This window comes from Alosa alosa, chromosome 5 (assembly GCF_017589495.1).
Source record: "Alosa alosa isolate M-15738 ecotype Scorff River chromosome 5, AALO_Geno_1.1, whole genome shotgun sequence".
Taxonomy (NCBI): Eukaryota; Metazoa; Chordata; class Actinopteri; order Clupeiformes; family Clupeidae; genus Alosa; species Alosa alosa.
This window is the reverse complement of record NC_063193.1, coordinates 3,097,226-3,117,682: the sequence shown is the minus strand read 5'-3', so window position 1 is coordinate 3,117,682 and position 20,457 is coordinate 3,097,226. Positions and strand designations below refer to the sequence as shown.

Genomic DNA, 20,457 nt, shown 5'->3' with positions numbered 1-20,457 from the left:
GGGGGGTTGAAGAGAGGAGGAGGGGAGAGGAGAGGAGAGGATGAGGGGAGAAGACAGGAGGAGGGGTGAGGAGAGGAGGGGGGAGGAGAGGAGACTTGTCTGCTCAGGCGGAAGCCGCACGGTCCAGCCTCACTGATTGGAGTGTGGCATCTCTCTGGAAACCAGCAATACGCGCCCATTAGCGCATCATCCACGGTTCGCCACGGAAACAGATTTAGCCCCACCATCTTCTCTTTTTTTTTTTTTTTTTTTTTTTTTGAGACACTACGGTAACGACGGCCATTCAGTGAGCGGAAAGGATGAGGGCAATGACGAGGACCAGGCACTGGCAGCCAGACGCATGATGGGTTGAGGACTCTGACTGAGAAGGCAGGAGGTTCAGTAGTGTGTGAGAGAGAGAGAGCTGGAGATGTGCACGCTGACAGATGGGGGAAGTGAAGATGATGAGCATCTCCGCCGTGCCGCTCCTCAGATCAGCGTGGTCTTCTCCGCGCGGAGGAAGTGTGAAATATTCAGCATGTGTCACTTACAGATTTCAAAACATTTCAATGCATTAGAGAAGAAGCTGTCTTGTCTACTTTTTATCACAAAACCTTTTACCAGTGACACTTTTGCACTGTGGAAAAATAACTTGATAATGCCAAAGACTGGATGGGAGAGGGTATTAGCTACATGATCATATCATGTGAACAATTTTTTAAAAAACAATTGTGCCCCTCGCTTGTTGAATTTGTTCAATAAGGCAGTAAATCAATTAAAGGGCTTCTTCCTCTCCCTGCAGATCCAATGGGGTGTCAGACACTTTCCTCTCAGTGGGGCTTTGTTGGAGGACATGAAGGAAGCAGACGGCCCACTGGGAAGTGTAGTGTAACCACACCATACTGTGCGGCAGCACACTGTCCAGCAGTGATTGATGATGGAGAAAACAGGGACCCAAAGTTAAAAGGAGGAGCAGGAGGGACAAGGCGAGTCTTAGAAAACAGCTTAATTATTACACATCAGCTTCAAAATGGTGCAAAGTCCTAGAAAAACACAGCTTGCCACCACTGCCATTCTGTCTCCACATGAATGCTTTATGTGGTTGTGTGACCAAAAATCACATGGTGCGCTCTAAACACGATTGGTTTTAACATAATGCAGCATGTAGTTATCACCACTAAAACAGTTAGGTAGTCATCGCTGGCTGCAAAAGACAAGATTCTTACATTGGGTAGTGGAATAGATCCTCTCAGATTTTAATCAGCCAAGGGTGCAATCTATCACCTCCTGAACTCCCAAAACAAAACAAAAAAATATTTTTATTAAGTGTTATTATACTGCTATATTATTATACTCTTATAAAGTGTAATATGTGTAATACCAGTGTAATAACAACATGCACTAGTCTGAAATTTAAATTGATTTACAAAAACACTGGATTGTCATTAATGTCTGAGTCATAATCTTGGACTTGGTCTGAGTGTGAACATCACCTTAGTTACTGCCCATCAGTTTCCCCATACAGGATATAGTGGAGGTCATGGTGCTGTGATCATTGATATGCTTTGCGAGGATAATTCAACTGGCACTTGTCTGCTGTATCTGGGACAGGTCTTTGCCCAATCGGGCTGCAGTCCGTGTGGAGTTGTCCAGTCAGAGTCAGAGTCACCTCAAGGGAACGCTGGGCACTGGGCATGGTAATACACTGGGCCGGGACTCAGACAAAAGGGGAGATGTTGCAATTAGCACAAAGAGAGGCTCCAATGAACCGTTCCAAAAAGTTGGAATGAGCAATGCAGATGATCACAAATCACCAACCTCCTAAATGTGCAGATTAATAAGATTTCAAATGAGCAATAACTCAGTATACAATTTCAATATTTTAAATTGCTAGATTATTTAGCAATGATGTTTCAGCAACAACATAAGTAACACTTAGAGATGGATGTCATGTATAGTATTACCTGCTCATAGCTAACATTGTCTTCAGATCCTGCTCTCTCTCTCTCTCTTTATCGCTCTCTCAGTGTTTCTCTGTTTCTTACTCTAACTTTCTTCCTATATTTCTTGCACTGTCATTCTCTCTCTCTTTCTTTCTTGCTCACTATCTTTCTCTCTCTGCTACCTCGGCAGTCTTTGCTACGTATGTAAAACAGCCTCCCTGAATAATTCAGGAAATGTATGTTATGACCAGGGAGAACATTCCGTTTGGCTCTGCTCATAGACCCAACAGGAGTCTAATGAAATATGGATGTGTGTTAAAATAAAAAAGAAAATGAATGAAATGAATGATTCTTTCCTTCGCTGGTCCATAAAAATGTAATAAAAAGCATTGCAGTCAGTGAACTTGCTGAACATGAACATCTTAAGTCACATTTTAGGAAAGATATCTGATTTTCTTATTCGTTACTTTCCCTAAGATTGCATTAATATGAATTAACAATCATAATGCAAAAATAAGGCAAGAGGTGCATACCTATGAGGTACATAAACCTTTTATACTGTTTGCTGTATAAGTAAAAATGCCCTCAACCACAATATAGTTTGCAGCAATTTTGTTACATATGATTCATGTTCTTTGGTCCTAATCCATAATTGATTAAAAAAAAGTACAAAGTTATATTTACAGAGTATTAAAAAGTTAGTACTGTACATTATATTATGTAAGGATAGAACCAAGGTTAAAGTTTGTAACATGATCACATCTATACTTCAGTACTTCCCTCATAAATCTCAACATATGTTCCTGCAGGTACTTCACATCCAATCTCAGCATACGTTCCCGCAGGTTGAAAATAGAACCGACAGACCCACAGTGAGCAGTGCTGCCAACCCACCCTCCCTCCCTCAAACACAATACACCCAGCCCTGCCTGTCAGTGTTCCTGCTTCAGCTCTGTGTCGCTGCTGGAGCAGGTGAGCCCTCTCTGGGGGTCCCCACTTCTCGAGGCCCCTGCATGCCGTTAATCCGAGGGCCCAGGAGAGAGGGAAAGTGTCATATCTCCACACCACCTGTGTGGAGAGACGCTCAGGCAGATGGAGGGCCGAGCCGCTTCCCTTAGTCCCCTTCATCTGTTACCTGCCAGCCAAGCACACATACACACACACACACACACACACACACACACACACACACACACACACACACACACACACACACACACACACATAAAGACACACACATACATACAGACAGACACACACACATACACAAACACATACCCTCTCTCTCTCTCTCTCTCACACACACACACACACACACACACACACACACACACACAGGGGGACCCAGTGAAACGCTTGAGCAGCGCACTATGATTGAGGAGGGAATCTGTATATTGGGGTGGATGATAGTGACAGAGACCCTACACACACAAACATACACTCACCCATACACACACACACACACTCTCTCTCTTTCTCTCTCTCTCTCACTCACACACACACACACACACACACAATCTCTCTCTCTCTGTCTCACTCTCTCACTCACACACACACACACACACACACACACACACACACACACACACACACACACACACACATACACACACACACAAACACTCTCTCTCTCTCTCTCACACACACACAGACGCACACACACACATACACACACACACACACACACACACACACTCACACAAACACTCTCTCTCTCTCTCACACACACACACACACACACACACACACACACACACACACACACACACACACACACACACACACACACACGTCACGCTCCCTGTGAGGCGCTTGAGCAGCTCTCCTGCTTCTGGAGGTGGGTGGTGGTGATGGGGACAGAGACCCTTGTAATGACCATGCTTCTCTGACAGTTCCACCTGAGTGGACGGAGACAGAGCTGAGCGAGCCAGAGTGTCAGCCACCCAGCTGGAAAGACCACACCACACCACACCACCACATACCACCATCACACCACACGCCACACATGGGCAAACTTCTAGTGGAACAATAAATTTGCACCTTGAGTATGTTCTCTCTTGTCCATGCTTCTGAGCTGAGTCAGAAAGGGAAGAGTGCTACCCCATAAAATCACAAAATCAACCACCAGCGTCATCAAGTTTTCTCTTAAGATTTACATGAGCCTGCGCGTGAAATTTATAGTATTAATTAAAAACAGATATTCCCCTCATCCCTGGGGAAAGAGAGAGAAGACTTATAGTAAGTCATTGTTGGTGCCCATAATTACCTCAGTGGTGGAGGTACGGAGGGTCAGTGACCACCTTCAGTTCTGCACCAAAGAAAAGAAGGGAGGATATTTCCCTAATAAATGGACTCATCTCCCCCCTAGCCCTCCATGTTATTTAGTACCCCATCATTGGCACTCTATTACCTTTTTATGTCAGGGAGGCTTATTCAATTTGCTGAGGGCCAATGAGAAGTTTGCTCTGGGTAGGTTAGACTCAAGGTCAACAGGATTATTCTGTCTCTCCATTCTCCTCCAATGTGTCACAAGGTAAAACGTGGCATTACTTCTTTATGTAAATTGACTATACACCTGACCTTTAACTTCCTCAAGTACTTTGAGGAAGGACCCTTAGTGTATTCAATAACGGGCGTGGTATTTGCTAAAGTTATACAAGCTTCAAATTAAAAACTGCTTTATTACTGCCACACTGACATCCATGTTCTGCAGAAATATTCGCTATGAAATATCAGAGGCGGTAGGCAAATGTTGGATCCTCAGTCATGTGACTGCATTAATGTCCATGTGGAACGAATGGCAGCACATCAAACTTGATGCTCATATTGATTTTAATTATAGCCGAGCTCGCGTCCAACGTTATGGACCAGCAGTAAAGATGAATCAACATTAATTAAAATGAGATTACTTGAAATGCCAAGTTGAAGGATGGATTGTGTGTTAATAAATAAACAGCTTTGACAAATAAACTAAGCAGAATATCTGCCTACTGTAACTTATCATCACTATAATGTGTAAAGGACCTGGATGATCACTACATCTCAAACAAAGACACTATTATAGCTATTTTTTATGACATTATAGCATTTATTGGTGCGATGCAAACTACATGGTTATTACCCACTTGAGTGTAGAGAGTGAACATTCACCATAAAGAAAATCAACCCTTTAGGATTGCTAAATATACCAGTGAAGACTTGATCTGACTATATGACTGCTGTCTACATGAGCTATCAGGAAGGATTACTTGACAAAGGCTCTACTATGGCAGAACTCCAAGCAATAACACAAAGCCTTGCGTTTTCTTCGGCAAAACAAAAACTAAGAAAGTGAAAGAGAACTGGACCCTGTAGGTGAATGTCTGAGCGTCACCATGGACGCGAGGACATGATCACTTCATTCCACTGCATTGATTTCATTTTCTCCCAGAAGAGTGAATGACGCTATTGAGAAACAAGGACAATTTATCTGAGGCAATCTGAGTCAAAGAGAGAATTGTGGTGGGAAGAAAAGTAGAAAAGACAGGACAATATCTGAAAACCTCATGAGGCATTCAAGGTTATTTAATTGTATTTCGCAGGAGTCCATTGTCCAGTGACATTCGCTGGTGCAAACAGGACTACACAGCGCGGAATGGTGAGCCACAAAAACTCAGCAAGGCGTTCACTTTCATCACTTGATGTGGGTGAGTTCTATGGCTGACATGTTCTGTCCATTTAGAGATAAACACTGTGAGTCACAGACTCTATTCTTGTACTGAGGGTGGACGCTCTTTCAGTGTAGACTGTGTACTTGCTATCTTTCTATTCAGAATGTGAACTGTCTGTGAGTTAATAGGTGAGGGGGACAAAATGCAGACCCTAGTGCCTATGAAGAATTGCAGTTTCTGTGAAGACAATGAAGGTTAAGTGAAAACGGATTACCTGCAGCAGACCACACACACACACACACACACACACACACACACACACACTTTTCTTTCCACCATCCTGATCCCGCCACACAAACACTTAGACACACACTTATACACACACACACACACACACACACACACACAGACTCACACACATAGACACACATACACATTCACATACACACACACACCTTCACGTACACAAACACACACACAAAAACACATGCACACACACACACACACACACACACACACACACACACACACACACACACACACACACGCAAACAGCCAGCGGCCCCCCACCCTCCCTTGCTGCTTTCCTCAGGATGTCATAACCCTGACATGGGAGAACCTCGGACTGACATGCATGCTCTCTGTCACTGCCAACTGTCAGTCACCGACCAGCCAGGCCCATGTGACAGATGATCTCAGCATCTCTTAACTTACTGCGGCACAGCACAGCACAGCACAGTGCTCACCTAATTTATTCCTTTAGACCTCAGCCTTACTAGAGCTCGGAGCAACTATGGTCTCCCTCAGAGTAAGGTCAGGAGGGAGGACGCTCTGGTACACAGAGGTCTGCCCATGACATTTAAACCCAACATGTGTGGCCTTTAGTTAATATGGTGTTCTGATGAATTATGAATAGTAAGTTAGCCAAGCCACAAACTGGAATTACTGATCCACATTGTTGGAACCAAGGTCAACATTTGAGTTGAATTCATACCTGAAGTATATTCTAGAAGCTAGATAATGTAGACCTGTACTTCTAGGGAGAACTGCGGAAACATGTTTGTGTTAATGGTTCACACATTGTGTGTGTAAGCCAATTTAATTAATTTTGCCTTATATATACTTGTACGACTCACTCTATAAAATAATCTCTTGTTCAAAGTAAATGGAAGCACAGTGTTGGCATTTTCAATTTCAGCATAGCATAGTACGTATATGTCTTACTAAGAAATGGAATAAAACATATCTAAATAGACAGGACAAAAATGAGGGCATATTTTTGGTGAAATGCAGTGATTGAGTGTTCTCAAAAGCGAAATTGACTGAAATTAGCTGTGCTTTAAGCACAAGAACACACACACACACTCTCTCTCTCTCTCCCTCTCTGCTTCTCTCTCCGTCTCTCTCTCTCTCTCTCTCTCTCTCTCTCTGCCTCTCTCTCTCTCTGGTCCAGCTTCCATTATTTATTTTTGTAACAACAAAAATTCTTTTAAGTGCTTTTCATAGCAGCAGATCGGATTAGAACAAAGCCACTGTATTTCTCCTAAGAACCTGGCAAAACCACTTTAATTGAAACCTTAAAATAGCTACTTAATTAATGATGTCATGCTTTCATGTAGCCCATATAAATTTGTTACATGTGATAAGATGATTCAAGAGAATCACAGAAATGGGGAGATATTCCAATCTCAGGGGCCAGTCGACTAAAGTTGACTAGGAGGATAAAAGTGTTCTGACTTTAAAAATGAAACTAAACTATTTCAAAGGGCTCAAAGCTGCAACATGAATACCATAACTAAAGCAAAACAACACAAATAAGTGCTAGTTCCAATCAAGTGTTCTACGGCGAACTGACTATTCCTTCCAACATGAAGATGACTGCCCCAACAAGAACATGAATGCCCCTACAAGAACTATCGTATTGGAAAAACACAATTTGAAAACACAACTATTCCAACGAGAACTACCAGAGCCATTCTACTGAGAACTACAAGTTATTGCTATGACTCCTCTCGGTTTAATCAGGCTTTTCTCTCAATGTCTAGTGGCTCAGATGACCCTATAAGGGAGGGAACCAAAACACAAAAATGGATCCCTGAATGGCAGCTATCTCTAAAACAGATATGGATCAGCATTAAGCAGGGCTGGGTATCAAAGTAGCAATGAATCTCAGTAGTTACAAGTGATACTACAAACATTTGTCAGAGTTCTTCTTTGTATGTAAGGCAAACCGTTATTCCCAGTGTTATTTACGGATGCTGCCCATGTAAAAAATCCCCTAATTTGTGGATACAGCATCAGTTCATATCACAAATAATGCCAGTGATGAAATATAATATTATGTAACATTCATATGTGTTTTCTACATGACATGCCTACATATTAGACCTACTCAAAACTCAACTACTCTTAACATAAGCAATAAAAGACAGCTCCATTTGCAAGTCTACTACAGTGCATGGCATGCTGCCTGAGAAAGAGTGCTTTTGGAGAGGCTATATTCTTGAAGAAGGAAGTTGAGGATGAGGTTGAGGAAGATACTGCGGATGCAGGCAAATTACCCCTCTACATTTCAATTTTGCTTTCTTACCATAATAGTGTTTACAGGACAAGGTCGTCAGAAAAAATATTATTAGTTATTCCATCAACAAGAATAGAATTTGGTAAAACAGCTTTCTCATCATATGCACCTAAAGTTTGGAATGAACTTCAAAACAGCCTAAATCTAGAATCACTTTCATCTTTCAATACTTTTAAAAAGTCAACTCTGACAGAACAGTGTAATTGTTTTTAACTGGTGCCCTTAAATTTTGTATGTCTGTATTAGCTTAAGTTAAGTGTAATGTCTTGATTGTGTTTGTATAGTGTATGTACAGAGATTTGTGGTGTAGTATGTAACTTTGTCCTGTCTTTTATGTATATATATATTTTTGTAACTTTTTGCCGCCAGTCTTGGCCAGGACTCCCTGGGAGAAGAGTTACTGCAACTCAATGGGACTTTTCCTGGTTAAATAAAGGTTAAATAAAGGTTAAATAAAATAAATACAGGCCTATGGCAGATTTTGACGCAGCCTGATATTTTATACAGTTTTCAACTTACTGTTTTATAGTGATTTTAGTTCCTTCCACTGAATATCTGAATTACAACGTTCTTTTGAATTGGCTGATGGAGCTTCTTTCCCCAGTCTCCTCCACTTTCTGCTCCAATTGTTAGTTGTATTCCCCCAATACAATCTGCTGGTAGCTCCAGTGAAAAGCACCTGTCTACGACCTCTTCTGAGTATACGTGCTAAATCTACTGTATAAGCAGTTTCAAGTACTACTGACATTTTTGCGCGAAAATGCTCAGATTTGTAATGGATTTGTAAAAGTGCTTTGATGGAGTATTTAGGTTTATGATGCTTTTCGAAGATCCAGCCCATATCCACGCCGGACCCTGGTCAGATCCAAGCCGCACTCATCCACTAGCCAAGACCCCACACACACACACGCACACACACACACACACACCACTCTAATGCACTTCCCAATGAGCAGCGCTGCCCATGGAGACTCCGAAACTGTCAGCTCCGATTTCCCTAATCAGTCCTCAGCTAAAAGTGCAGAGTACTGGGATGTCAGTCGCAATGACGCTCACACCACGCCACACGGCCATCACAATATACGCCACACACCGCCTCCCTGCTCCACTCACTTGCTCTCTCACTCTCCTCCTGTTTCAGGACAAAACAGACCTACATTTATACAGCTGTGCTCCAATTAGTTTCCCCTGAAGAGTCTGGAATGTTCTTAGTTTTTCTGAAAAATTTAAATTACGTTGTGTCTTTGTTTAGACAGTCATTAATAAAGATGTCTGCTCGGCATTCAACTGCAATGGCAGATGTGATTGTGATGCTTACCCCTTGACTTCACAAATGATACAGTCCTTCACAAAATGAAAACATCTGCTGGTTTATTGTAGCAGTAGTTTATGATCTATTGAACAAGCATCCTTATACAAAGAATTTTGCAAGGAGAAATCATAACAATTCACTCTGAGACTTGGTATTACATAGCCCTCCTTAGATTATAACGACAGCATTAAGACCTTGGCCCTGGCATCATATTATCAATATTCGATAGCAATAGCACTTTATACATACACAGTTCTGTTAGACTTTCCTAAAAGCCTGCTTCATAACACTGTAGAAATATCCCATTGTCATGGCAGATATCATGCCTTGCTCTTAGTCATTATGACACTGATGCTCAGTGACGTGACAGTGCCTTGTTACCTACAATACCTATCAGAAATGGCATGATTACGACATGGTAATATTTGTGTAGAGTTCAAGTAAAGGTGATGATACACTCACTGGCAAACTGAACGATGCAGCCGAGCAACTTGTCACAATGATCCAATCAGGACATAAGGAACCTGAAGCCCAGCAACACTGCTCAAAAACATGCTTGAGGTATCATCACAGGGTCACCTAAAATATAATTCGTATCTAATTAGAATGGCTTGGGATGTACTCCAGACCCTCTTTGCCATGTTTATGCAGTTACAAAGCATATCTTTGCCATTTACTTCATATTCATATTACACCACCAACTAGTACTGTACACTGTACAACTGCAAAGCATAAAGTGCATGTGTGTGTATCTCAAATTGTATCCCCGTGTCCTTCTCTATGTGGCAAGTCTGCAAATCTAAATGACAAAACAGGGTCCTCATGTTGAACTCAAGCTGAACTCAAAGGTAAGAGAGTGGGGAAGATTCCATCAGGTGGCATGCCCATAACAGACCATGTGCTTCCCCTACCTCAATCATCCAGCATTGGCACAAGGCTGTTTACCAACAGTTTTATTGTTTACTTCATTTACTGTTTTGTTTGTTTGTTTGTATTATTAAATTTTGTTATTGTGTTTAATGCTCCAAATGTAAAGCACTTTGAGCTGCATTCTGTGTATGAAAGGTGCTGTAAGGTGCTATACAAATAAAGCTTGTCATTATTATTAGGGTATGTTCCACCGTACTAGTCAGAGCTTAGCTAACCTGACAGCTCAATTCTATTCAGAATTTGAGTATGTACGTATGTAAAAAATCACACATTGCAGTGGAGTCCTGACTTGAAATTAATTGAAGTGTACAGTGTCAGCCATTGAGATACTGTTATAGGATACAGACTTTGGTTTTCAAAGAACTTATCACCCTGGCCTGCAAGCTGGTTAAACTCAAAGGTGAGAAGCAGGGAAGGAATTGTGTAATGATGTGCAACTTATAAGCCTACACGCACACACACACACACACACACACACACACACCTCCCCCATCTCTCCTTCTGGTGCCTTTACACAGGAAACAGGGGAAAAAGAAAAGGAGGACAAAAAAAGAAAAGCAGGCATCAGTTATGCAAATGGAAGCAATTTCACGTGAATGGCAGATCGCCTTCCCCAAATGAGAATGGGCAAGGGACGGAAATGAAAAATGAAGGGGAGGCCACGACGTGCAGGAGGCAGTGGAGCTTGAAATGATTTAATTTAAGTGATGAAGGTTTGACTTTGATAAGTTTGCATTTTCATAATGGCCCGTGATCATGCTGAGGGGGGGTAGGGTGTGTGTGTGTGTATAGGTGTGTGTGTATGTGTGTGTGTGTGGGGGTGTACAGGAGCGGTGAACGTAGAACGGTATATGGGAGTGGAGTACGTTTACATATCCTTGGAAGCTCTCCTCTCACATCGGTGTTTAACTGTAACGGCCTTCTGAGAAAACTTCATCCCGAGCTGTTCTACCGTACTAGTCAGAGCTTAGCTAACCTGACAGCTCAATTCTATTCAGAATTTGAGTCTGGTACTGCATCATTGGGACGTGAATATGGGGTGTGTTTCAACCGATACTTGTGCAATACATGATGGCAAAGTCTAAACGTCTAGCTTCTCTAGCGATAGTCTAGAAGTGTGCTCAGGTGATGTGAATGAGTAGGCACCATTGCTCATTTGGCCACCATCGTATAAAGCCCACCCAGATGATTTGATTGGTGCACACAGCTCTCAACCGGGCATAGAGGCTTCTCAATGTAACAAGTCCAGACTGAATTTCCCGACCTCAACTTCGGTGGGAGTGGTTAAATTCAGGCTGGCTTCCAGGCTAAGGGCATAGCAGTCTTACCTGACTGAAGTTTTATGTGCTACTGCTAAGCTCCACTGCTTTCATAAATCAATACTTTTCTAAATAACACTCCTCAATATTTTTAGGAATTCTCGGGAAGTGAGATTTCAAGCTAGAATGATATGATGACATTATAAATGACAAATAACATGACATGATAAAGTTATTGTTGAAATTATCAAAATAAAATAAACTTGAACTTGAATCCAATGTGCTACATTGTGTCATCAAGCACTTGAATTTAACATGGACGAAAACCTCAGGAGAGTCTGGGCTCGTTTAATAATCTCTCCTATGAGAGAGCAGATTTTGGGTCTGGGCTTGTTTAATAATGTCTGCTTTAAAAGAGCAGATAGAAGGAGACAGGAGGCGTCTGTGTGCCTTTGTGAAAGATCAGAAGACACACAGGGACTCCCACCTACATGAGATTCCCCTAAACACCTCCGGGGCCTCAATTTCTGTTATGAGCTCTCCTCTCTGACCGCTGTTCTTTTTCCATTTGGGTCAATTCCACCGAGACCAAAAGGAAAGGACGGAGTGTGTGTGTGGTTGAGGGGGGTGGGGGGTATGCCAAGGCTGATTTAAAATGACACCTGCGCTATTACCAGCCACACGAGGTGCTGGCCAACAGGCACGGAAGAGCAGACGTGGCTCCAGCAGGCCAACAGGAGGTCTGTGAGGGCAGTGTGAATAGGGCCTTGTTTACAGTGGCAGTGCCACCAGAAAGTGAGCAGCAAGCGGCCCTTTCCTCCTCTCAGCACCTCTCCACCGCGTCTCCCTCCCTCCCTCCTTCACTTTCTCTCCCCCTCTCTCTCTCTCTCTCTAGCGCTCTCTCTCTCTCTCTACCGCTCTCTCTTTTTGCTTCTCTGACCCTCTTTCTCTACCTTTTCCCCTCTCTGTCTTTCTTTCTTCACCTCTGTCACTCTCCCTCTCCCTCTCCTTTCTCTTTCTCTCTCCCTCTCTCTTTACCTCTCTGTCTCTCTTTATTTGTCTTACTTTCTCCTCACCCTGCTCTCTCTCTCTACCTCTTTCACTCTCTCCCTCTCCCTGTCTGTCTGCATCCCTCTCTCTCTCTCTCTCTGTCTCTCTGTGCCCTTCCGTCTTTCCCCCTGTGGCTGGCTCACACTCAGTTAAGCGGCTGACTGAAGGGAAGGGATGATTGGTGAGCCCTCCCTGCGTGCCTGTCCGTCGGCTACACGGCCGGCGGTGACATGATCCTTCTAATGTCCCCTCTGATCGGCTGCCTTTAAAGCGCCGCAGCTGCAGCTGCCCTGCTCGAGCTCTCTCTTTCCTGCTTTCTTTCTTCAGTTATTTTCTTTCTTTCTTTCTTTCTTTTGTATTCACCATAGATCTTTCTGTCTTTTGACAAACCAAGAAGAATTTTGTGCAGTCCCCCTCGTTCGACTGCTGGTGACGCTACGGGGGGAAGATTATGCATGGACATGGACGTTCACTGAAGGGGCATGAACTCCCTGACGGTCAGATGATGAATCATCTCAGGAAAAGGGGTGTGTGTGTGTGTGTGTGTGTGTGTGTGTGTGTGTGTGTGGGTGTCCATGAGTATGGAGCTCCTCTCATGCCTGTCTGAAAAGATGAACTGACCGCACACGAATCACTGTCATCAACTTCAAATCACGCCATTCTTAACTCGACGTCCAAATTAATTACAGTGTCAGGCCCAGGGCCCTATAGTGGACAAATGCCCCCACAGATCATGAAACTGCCACCGCTGAAAAGGGTAGATGGCATTTATTGGGGCTCTTTGCATCCCCTTGGCCTGTCTCTAAGCACTGAATCTAATCTCCCTGGCCCCCTTGTTGGGAGGCTACGCTGTTATGTTCAGCCTAACGCTCACCAGGGCCTGCCATGTCAGCGTAGACTTTATTGCATTAATAAACTCCACGCGAACCCCTGCACACTTTTGGCCCTCTGGAGACAGTCCGATACTAGTTGTTTGAGCTCTCATTAAAAGTGGGAGGGAGAAAGGAGAGAGAGAGAGAGAGAGAGGGAGAGAGAAAGAGAGAGAGATAGCACGCTGTGGTTCTTCAGAGGCTACCAGTAGAGCTGCCAGGTTCCTTTAGTGTTCTTGTATCCTGCCTGGGAACTAATCAGTGGAAAAGGCTTTTCTGCTCTCATTCTATCTCTTTCTCCCTTTGTCTTTCTTTCTTTTTCTACTCATCTCTCTATCTAGGTTCTTTCACTCAACGTTCCTTTTCCTTTCTCTCATCCTCTGTTTTTCTCTCTTTCTTCTTTACCATTCCATGTTCCCTCTCTCCCTTTATACTGTATCTCCCATTCTCTCATTTTAGGAAAACACTACCATATAAAAATGTTATTGTTATCAATTCATGGGTAAAACAATAACATGGAAGTCCTTCGTCATCCGTATTTCTGAAGTTGGAATTCTACAGATAACCGAGATGGCTGACCAGGGGAAAAACAACCTACCTGAGTTGGAGGAGAGAAAGAAGGTTGATGGAATGATAAGCAACTGTCAGGAAAAAAAAGAGGGGAAACCACTGAGTAAATTGTTACAGTAAAGTTATGTGTAATCGTCTACCTCTGAAGGTCAGAAAAATACCAAACAAACAAATACTGTTGTTTGCACAAATAATCACTTTCTACCATGACTGAGATTAGCAAAAAAGTGGTGCAGCCCTGCACAGTTATGACTGTTTGTACACAAACAATCACAAAGCCGGCTGGGACCATTGTACACAGGTTTGAGGGGAAATGTAGGACTGATTTTATTTCCCATATTATCCAATAGGACAGTAAAACACTGGGAAAGGTTTCACACAATTTATTGATTTCAAGTCAATCAATCCTTCATTTCAAAATGTAAAGTGCTTATGTAAAGTATAAGCAAAGTGGATATGTATGGTACATATGTATATATGTATATATGTGTATATATATATATATATATATATATATATAGTTTCATATTTTCTTGATGAGTTGAACACATCCAAATAGCTACAAAAGAGGTAACTCTATCATCTGCAAATTCCTCCCAAAGTATTTCATGTTTGTTTTGCCTGATGGCAGCTTTTGAAGTGTAGAGTACCGAGCACGAACAGCACCAATTTCTCCCCGTTTCTCTCTGCTAAAGTGGCACTTTTGCAAAACCAGATTTAAACCCAAACTAGCATTCCCGTTCCGCTGCATCCTAACTTCCAAACGCGCCCATCGGCACTGAAATACTGCCACTGTCAGATTACGCTGGAGTTACGGTGGGGAGCCTGCAGGAAGACGCCCTATCAGCAGCGCCGCAGCTCCGCACGCAACACACACATATAGACACGCTCACACACACACGCATATAGACACACATATAAACACACACACACACACACACACACACACAGACAGACACACACACATCCACCTCCCACCAGGGCCTCAGGGGCCCGCAGTGCCCCCCTGTGACTCATGTGTGGGGTGTGTGTGGAGGCTGTCACTAGACATGCAGAGGGACCCAGAAGACCCTTACTTACCCCACAAGGCACATGGGGGAGGGTAGTTTGGGGGCAGACTGACCTCTGTGGGAATGACATTGGACATGCTGGGCAGAGCCCACAGGTGTATAGTGATGTATTCCTGCTGTGGTGCTGGGAGTGTGTTTTCATCTCTGCAATTTGCATTGTGTTGGGACTTGTGTTGTTTTTTTTAAGGACATCCACTCTATTTTCAAATGGTTTCAGATATGCATGAACACACATGTATACACAGACTCTCTCCCTCCCTCTCTCTCCCTCTCTCTCTCTCTCTCTCTCTCTCTCTCTCTCTCTCTCTCTCTCTCTCTCCTAATGTCCAGCTTCACACAGGTTTTTTCAGAATCACAGAGTCCATACCCATTCATCCAAAGACTGAGTCCATACACAAACGCAGATTCATTTAAAGACAAAGTCAACACACACACGCAGAACCATTCAGAGACTCCATGCTGACATGCTGATGGTGGCAGATTATCATGGCGGCTACTTATCCTAGGCTTATTACAGTTGTTGTCATGTTATTAGCTTGCTGGTCATGCTAAATCGATTTCATTTGTTTGTGTGCAGTTGTTGAACACCAGTTATTCTCGTTAGGAGGGCTTTAAGATGGCTGTGCTCTGTGCACTGTACAGCAACACATTGTGATCACAGAGAAACACATTCTCTTAGCACTCCTTGGTTTAGCAACAGCTGTGTTATTGCCTTGGACTGAAATAAAACACCTTTAAATAGACACACCGATGGTATAAATGCAGGCTACTCTAGTTGACGTAGGTTCCCAGCCTTGTTCAGACATTTTGATTTAATTAATTGCGAAACTGCAACCAAACCAGGGCGCTACTTCACAATTAGGTAAACCAGCGGAAATCTTTAATAAAGCAGATTAAAATGGACCACGTTATTACCACCACCAAGGAGGCAGCACTTTTGGTGTGTCAGTCTGTTCATTTATCAACAGGGTTACGCGAAACAACATCACAATCGAAACAATGTTTTTTATTAAACTTGGTGGATGTGGTGGTGTTAGAATGCATGACTAATGAGGGTATCTGAATCACGTAGTGGATCCACAATTTTATTTATCGATTGAGTTTTGCTGTTATTAACATTGAGGGTACTTTCATTGTGTATTTCTTCCACAGTTATGTTTGTCATGAAAGTGCTCCATCTCCAGCTACAGGCCCTCAGAGTGCAGTCTTGGTAAATGGGGATCTAGACCGTCACAGTCTGGCATTCATGTTTATCAATAGTGCCACCACACTAGTGTGCATTTTGAGTTGTCATGAGGTCAGCCGCCATGCTGCTCTGACAACAGAGGCTGGTCTTTTGATGCAATTGAAAGACACTCAAGAGGATCCACTGAAATAGCCACACCGAGAGCCGCCTTCAGCTGGTTTGGCTCCTGTGTTGGTCTGCAGCTTAATGAATAAGGCAGCCCTGGGGTTCTCTCGCATTGACTGGACTGCAGAATTTGACAGGAGCATTTTGAGGTTGGACACTGCTCATTTACGGCATAAGACCTGCCACGTACTTGATTTCCTTTTCTAGTCCAATTTTTCAAGAATCTTCTCTTTGAAGGTCCGGGGCTTAGCGGAGAGAGCCTCACACCCACACATGCACTCGCAGATGTGGAGGAACACCGACATGGTCCCCCTTTAATCTCACCCCATGTTCTTTTGCCTTATGAAACCAGCATCTGCTGAGTACCCCCACACACTCCACTCCACACCACCCCGCCTCTATTGTCGCCTCTGTTCATGCGGGCCATCTGCCCCTGCTCTGGGTCACCCCCCGCCCCCCGACTCCTCCCAAACTCCCTGTATTGTTAGTGGCGTGCGTCCCAGAGACTAACAGCTTGCAGGGGTATAATAGCCCAGGATATGGCCCCCCAGCTGCAGGAACAGTGAGCTTATCGCCCCCATATCCCCCTCTTCCTTATGTTCTGTTTCTCACTCTCTCTATCTTTCTCTGTCTCCTCTGCTCTTTCTCCCTACTCATTTTTTCTTTTTTCTTTATACCTCTTTCTCCCCATCTTTTTATCATTGCCTGCTGTATCTCCTTTTCACTCTCTCTCTTTCCCTCTATCCTACCTCTCATTCCTTCTATTTCAATCTTACTCCCTTTCTTGTTATCCTGTCTTTCTCTCTTCTCCCTCCATCTCATATTGCTTGTCTTTTACTCTTTCTCCCCAGCTCTCTCTCTCTCTCTCTCTCTCTCTCTCTCTGTCTCTTGCTCCCTCTCTCTCTGCTGGGTGAGTGGGTAGTGGAGGACGTCCGTCTCTAATTACACTGAGGTTCTCCTCAGGCTAGAGTGGCAGGAGGATGGACAGAGGGAAAGAGAGGTTGGGGGCGGCTGTTTGGGACGGGGAGGGGGTTGATGATGACAAAGGGCAGGGATAAAAATGCTAAAACAATAACATGGGCTGGGAACCAGGGCTCAATGAGGACACGGACCCTGCGGCAGTTGGCAACTCTAATTCTGATGGTGCTCGAGCCAAACCACATATAGTCCCCCCTCCAAAACAAGTTCTTATTCTAGGGGCAGGGAGCAATGAGGTGAGGGGGTACTGAAAGAGGGGTGGCAGGGGGTGGGGGGTGCAGCTCCCTCAAATGAGTCTCTGAGTTAAAGTGCATGTGATGTTCAACATGAGTCTGGGTTTAGAGCAACAGTGAAGATCTCAAAACTCAGTCAGCTATTGAGCTTGGCATTCGGAATTCTATACACATGCATTTCCTGTCTACCTCAATTGTGAGAAAAGAGATCATTTCACCCCTCTCTGCTCAGCAATGTTCTTTTCTGTAGTTTTAATGTCCTAATGAGAATGTATGCCTAAACCATGCACAGAGTTGTGCAGTGAGCGTCTGGGTGAATGTGCGAATGCAAACGTACTATAGCATCAGTGGCTGAATTAGTGACATTTACGTCATTGTAATTGTTGCTATCATTTTCCCTTGACGCTCAGACCAACATCAGAGTCATCTGCTCCCACAGGGCAAGAGAGCCTCATGAATATGGACTTTACATGCCACGACTCAGCTCGAAAACGAAGGAGACAGCTCCAGCGCAAAGGGTTTGTGTTGTCTTATGTTGTCACAGAGCACCCCACAAACACTTGTGGCAGCACAGAGGAGAAAATTAGGGATGAAAACGTGCACAAATGACGCGGATGCCAGTTACGGACTCCGGCTCTGAAGTGCATCGCGCTGCTGCGCAGTGCTATTGTCAAGTTAATTCTCGTGCTCATGCTGAGCTGCGTGTGCTGAAACAAGACAGGAATTTTACAGCAATAATGAATAGATTCATTATTAGTTTCATTTGGCTGTACCTCGCACTAAACCGGAGCAACGCACTGACTCAGAGAGAAATATCAAGACACATCAAGCAGGGAATAAATCACATTTCAACGTTTGTTTCTTGTGTTTGAAATAGCACAACAAGGAACCGGGATTTTCCCTGCAGGGGGAGAAATGTTGGTAAGAATAGCGTCAGTGAAGTAATGGTCGTAATGAAGACATGATGTGACAACGTCAAAGCAAAAGTCGGCCGGTGATTATTATTATTTTTTGTATACATGCTTGGCCCTGATGCAGGCCCTATGCAGTGTAGGCCCTTAAGTTGCAAGTTGACAGACCTGGATGGACGCCTGTGCTCATTTGTGCGCCACGCTGGGTCCAGTCAAGCGTAGGGGATGAGGTAGAGTTTATAGGAGATCTAGATGTCAGAGCGTGTTAGGCGTTTGTTATGGGAGCGTATGAGAGATTTGTCTGGGGATACAGGGACGGGATGGCCAAAACACACACACACACAGTGGTGGGGTGGGGTGGGGGGTTTCATCAGAGTGTGTGCATCACTACTCAAGGTTGAGTCTTCTTCTTCTTCATATTCCTTCACTCCCTCCTTTTGACACAGCCTGTGACCTTTGTGTCGCAGACCTCTGAAATGGCTGTGCAACACAACATCACTATCCATGATAACACACTGTAATGGGCAGTGTCCCCCAGGGTGGTGTGTGTTTGTGTGTGTGTGTGGGGGCTTTTGGTCTCAGGTGGCTATACGAGTCTAGTGCTCAGTAACTCTTCCTGACACTTCTCTCCTTAGACCTCCATAAAATGCCTCAAATGTTGTACACTGAGCTGGGTTAAGCACGTTTAAGCATTATAATAGGTTCTGAGTGTCAGCATGAATCTTGACAACAGCATAAGTATGATCAGTCCCACGATGTGACACTAAATGGCCACTGTAATCGTGCAACTGAGTCTCAGTTGATTGAAATGTGTTCACAGAAATTATGTCAAAGTAAAGCAATAATGATAGAATGACAGAAATAGCATACTCATTATTTTGTTAATTTCCCTACAAAGCTGCTGTATGAATATCACTATTTATGACAATATCTACTTTGACTAACAAGGACACCAGGGTTTTAAAAAATTGCGTATATGATCACTACTTCTTAAGACAGTAGTTTAATCATTGACATTCAGAGTCAGAGTATAATGTACACATTCAGACAAGGCTTTCCAGCCAAGCGTTCCGGGGGAGTCTCCCATACACAGGACGTTCCTCGTGGATGATAGGTGATGTATCACAATCATCTATATTACCACACGAGCAGAGCACTAAGGCACACGAAGCATATGGATACACCAGGGTCATATTCGCACAGTTGAACAGGGTAAAATGAAAAGTAAATCACACACAGTCGCAACCGTACGAGCCGTTACTGAAACCACCTGTCTGCTCTGTAACAATGACTGGCAACAGACAAGCCCAAAGCAGTGAGCGCTACATTAGCATACGCCCCCACACTGAAGAGGAACAACGAAAAGAGACTCACTTGGTCAAGGTCCTTCCGGCGGTGATGCTGGCCACAATGACACTCTCTGGTCGTGGCATGGCGACAGCTTTGAAGGTCCCTTGCCAGAACTTCTCGAAGAGCAGCTTCTCATGTTCTCTGACGCTGGTCATGGTGGCTCCAGGCTGGGGGTTGTAGGGAGGGGGGGAGGGGGTAGTGGGGGGGTCACAATGGACTTCAGCTTGGGATTGGGGAGGGGGGGTTCACTAAGGAGCTGAGAGACTATTGCTGCCGATACTACTTCTGCTGCTGCCACTGATTTCAGCCACTGCTACTGTAGTTCCGGAGTGGCTGAGATGGGGGTGTGGATGAGGGTGACGGGAGATCTCCTGTGGTAGAGTTCCTGGAGTCTCTCTGACACTATCTCCTCTCTTTTTCT

At 44.0% G+C, this 20,457-nt stretch overlaps 1 protein-coding gene across 1 annotated transcript in view; it reads right to left on the bottom strand.

Annotated features, from left to right (window-relative positions):
- The window catches only part of srrm4 (serine/arginine repetitive matrix 4), a 71,479-nt gene extending 51,255 nt beyond the window's left edge, over nucleotides 1-20,224 (bottom strand). The window contains exon 1 of the mRNA XM_048244030.1: nucleotides 20,061-20,224. Within this exon, the coding sequence (XP_048099987.1) occupies nucleotides 20,061-20,191 (131 nt within the window). The 5' untranslated portion in view covers nucleotides 20,192-20,224. The remainder of the gene's footprint in view (nucleotides 1-20,060) is intronic.
- Nucleotides 20,225-20,457: the final 233 nt, after the last annotated feature.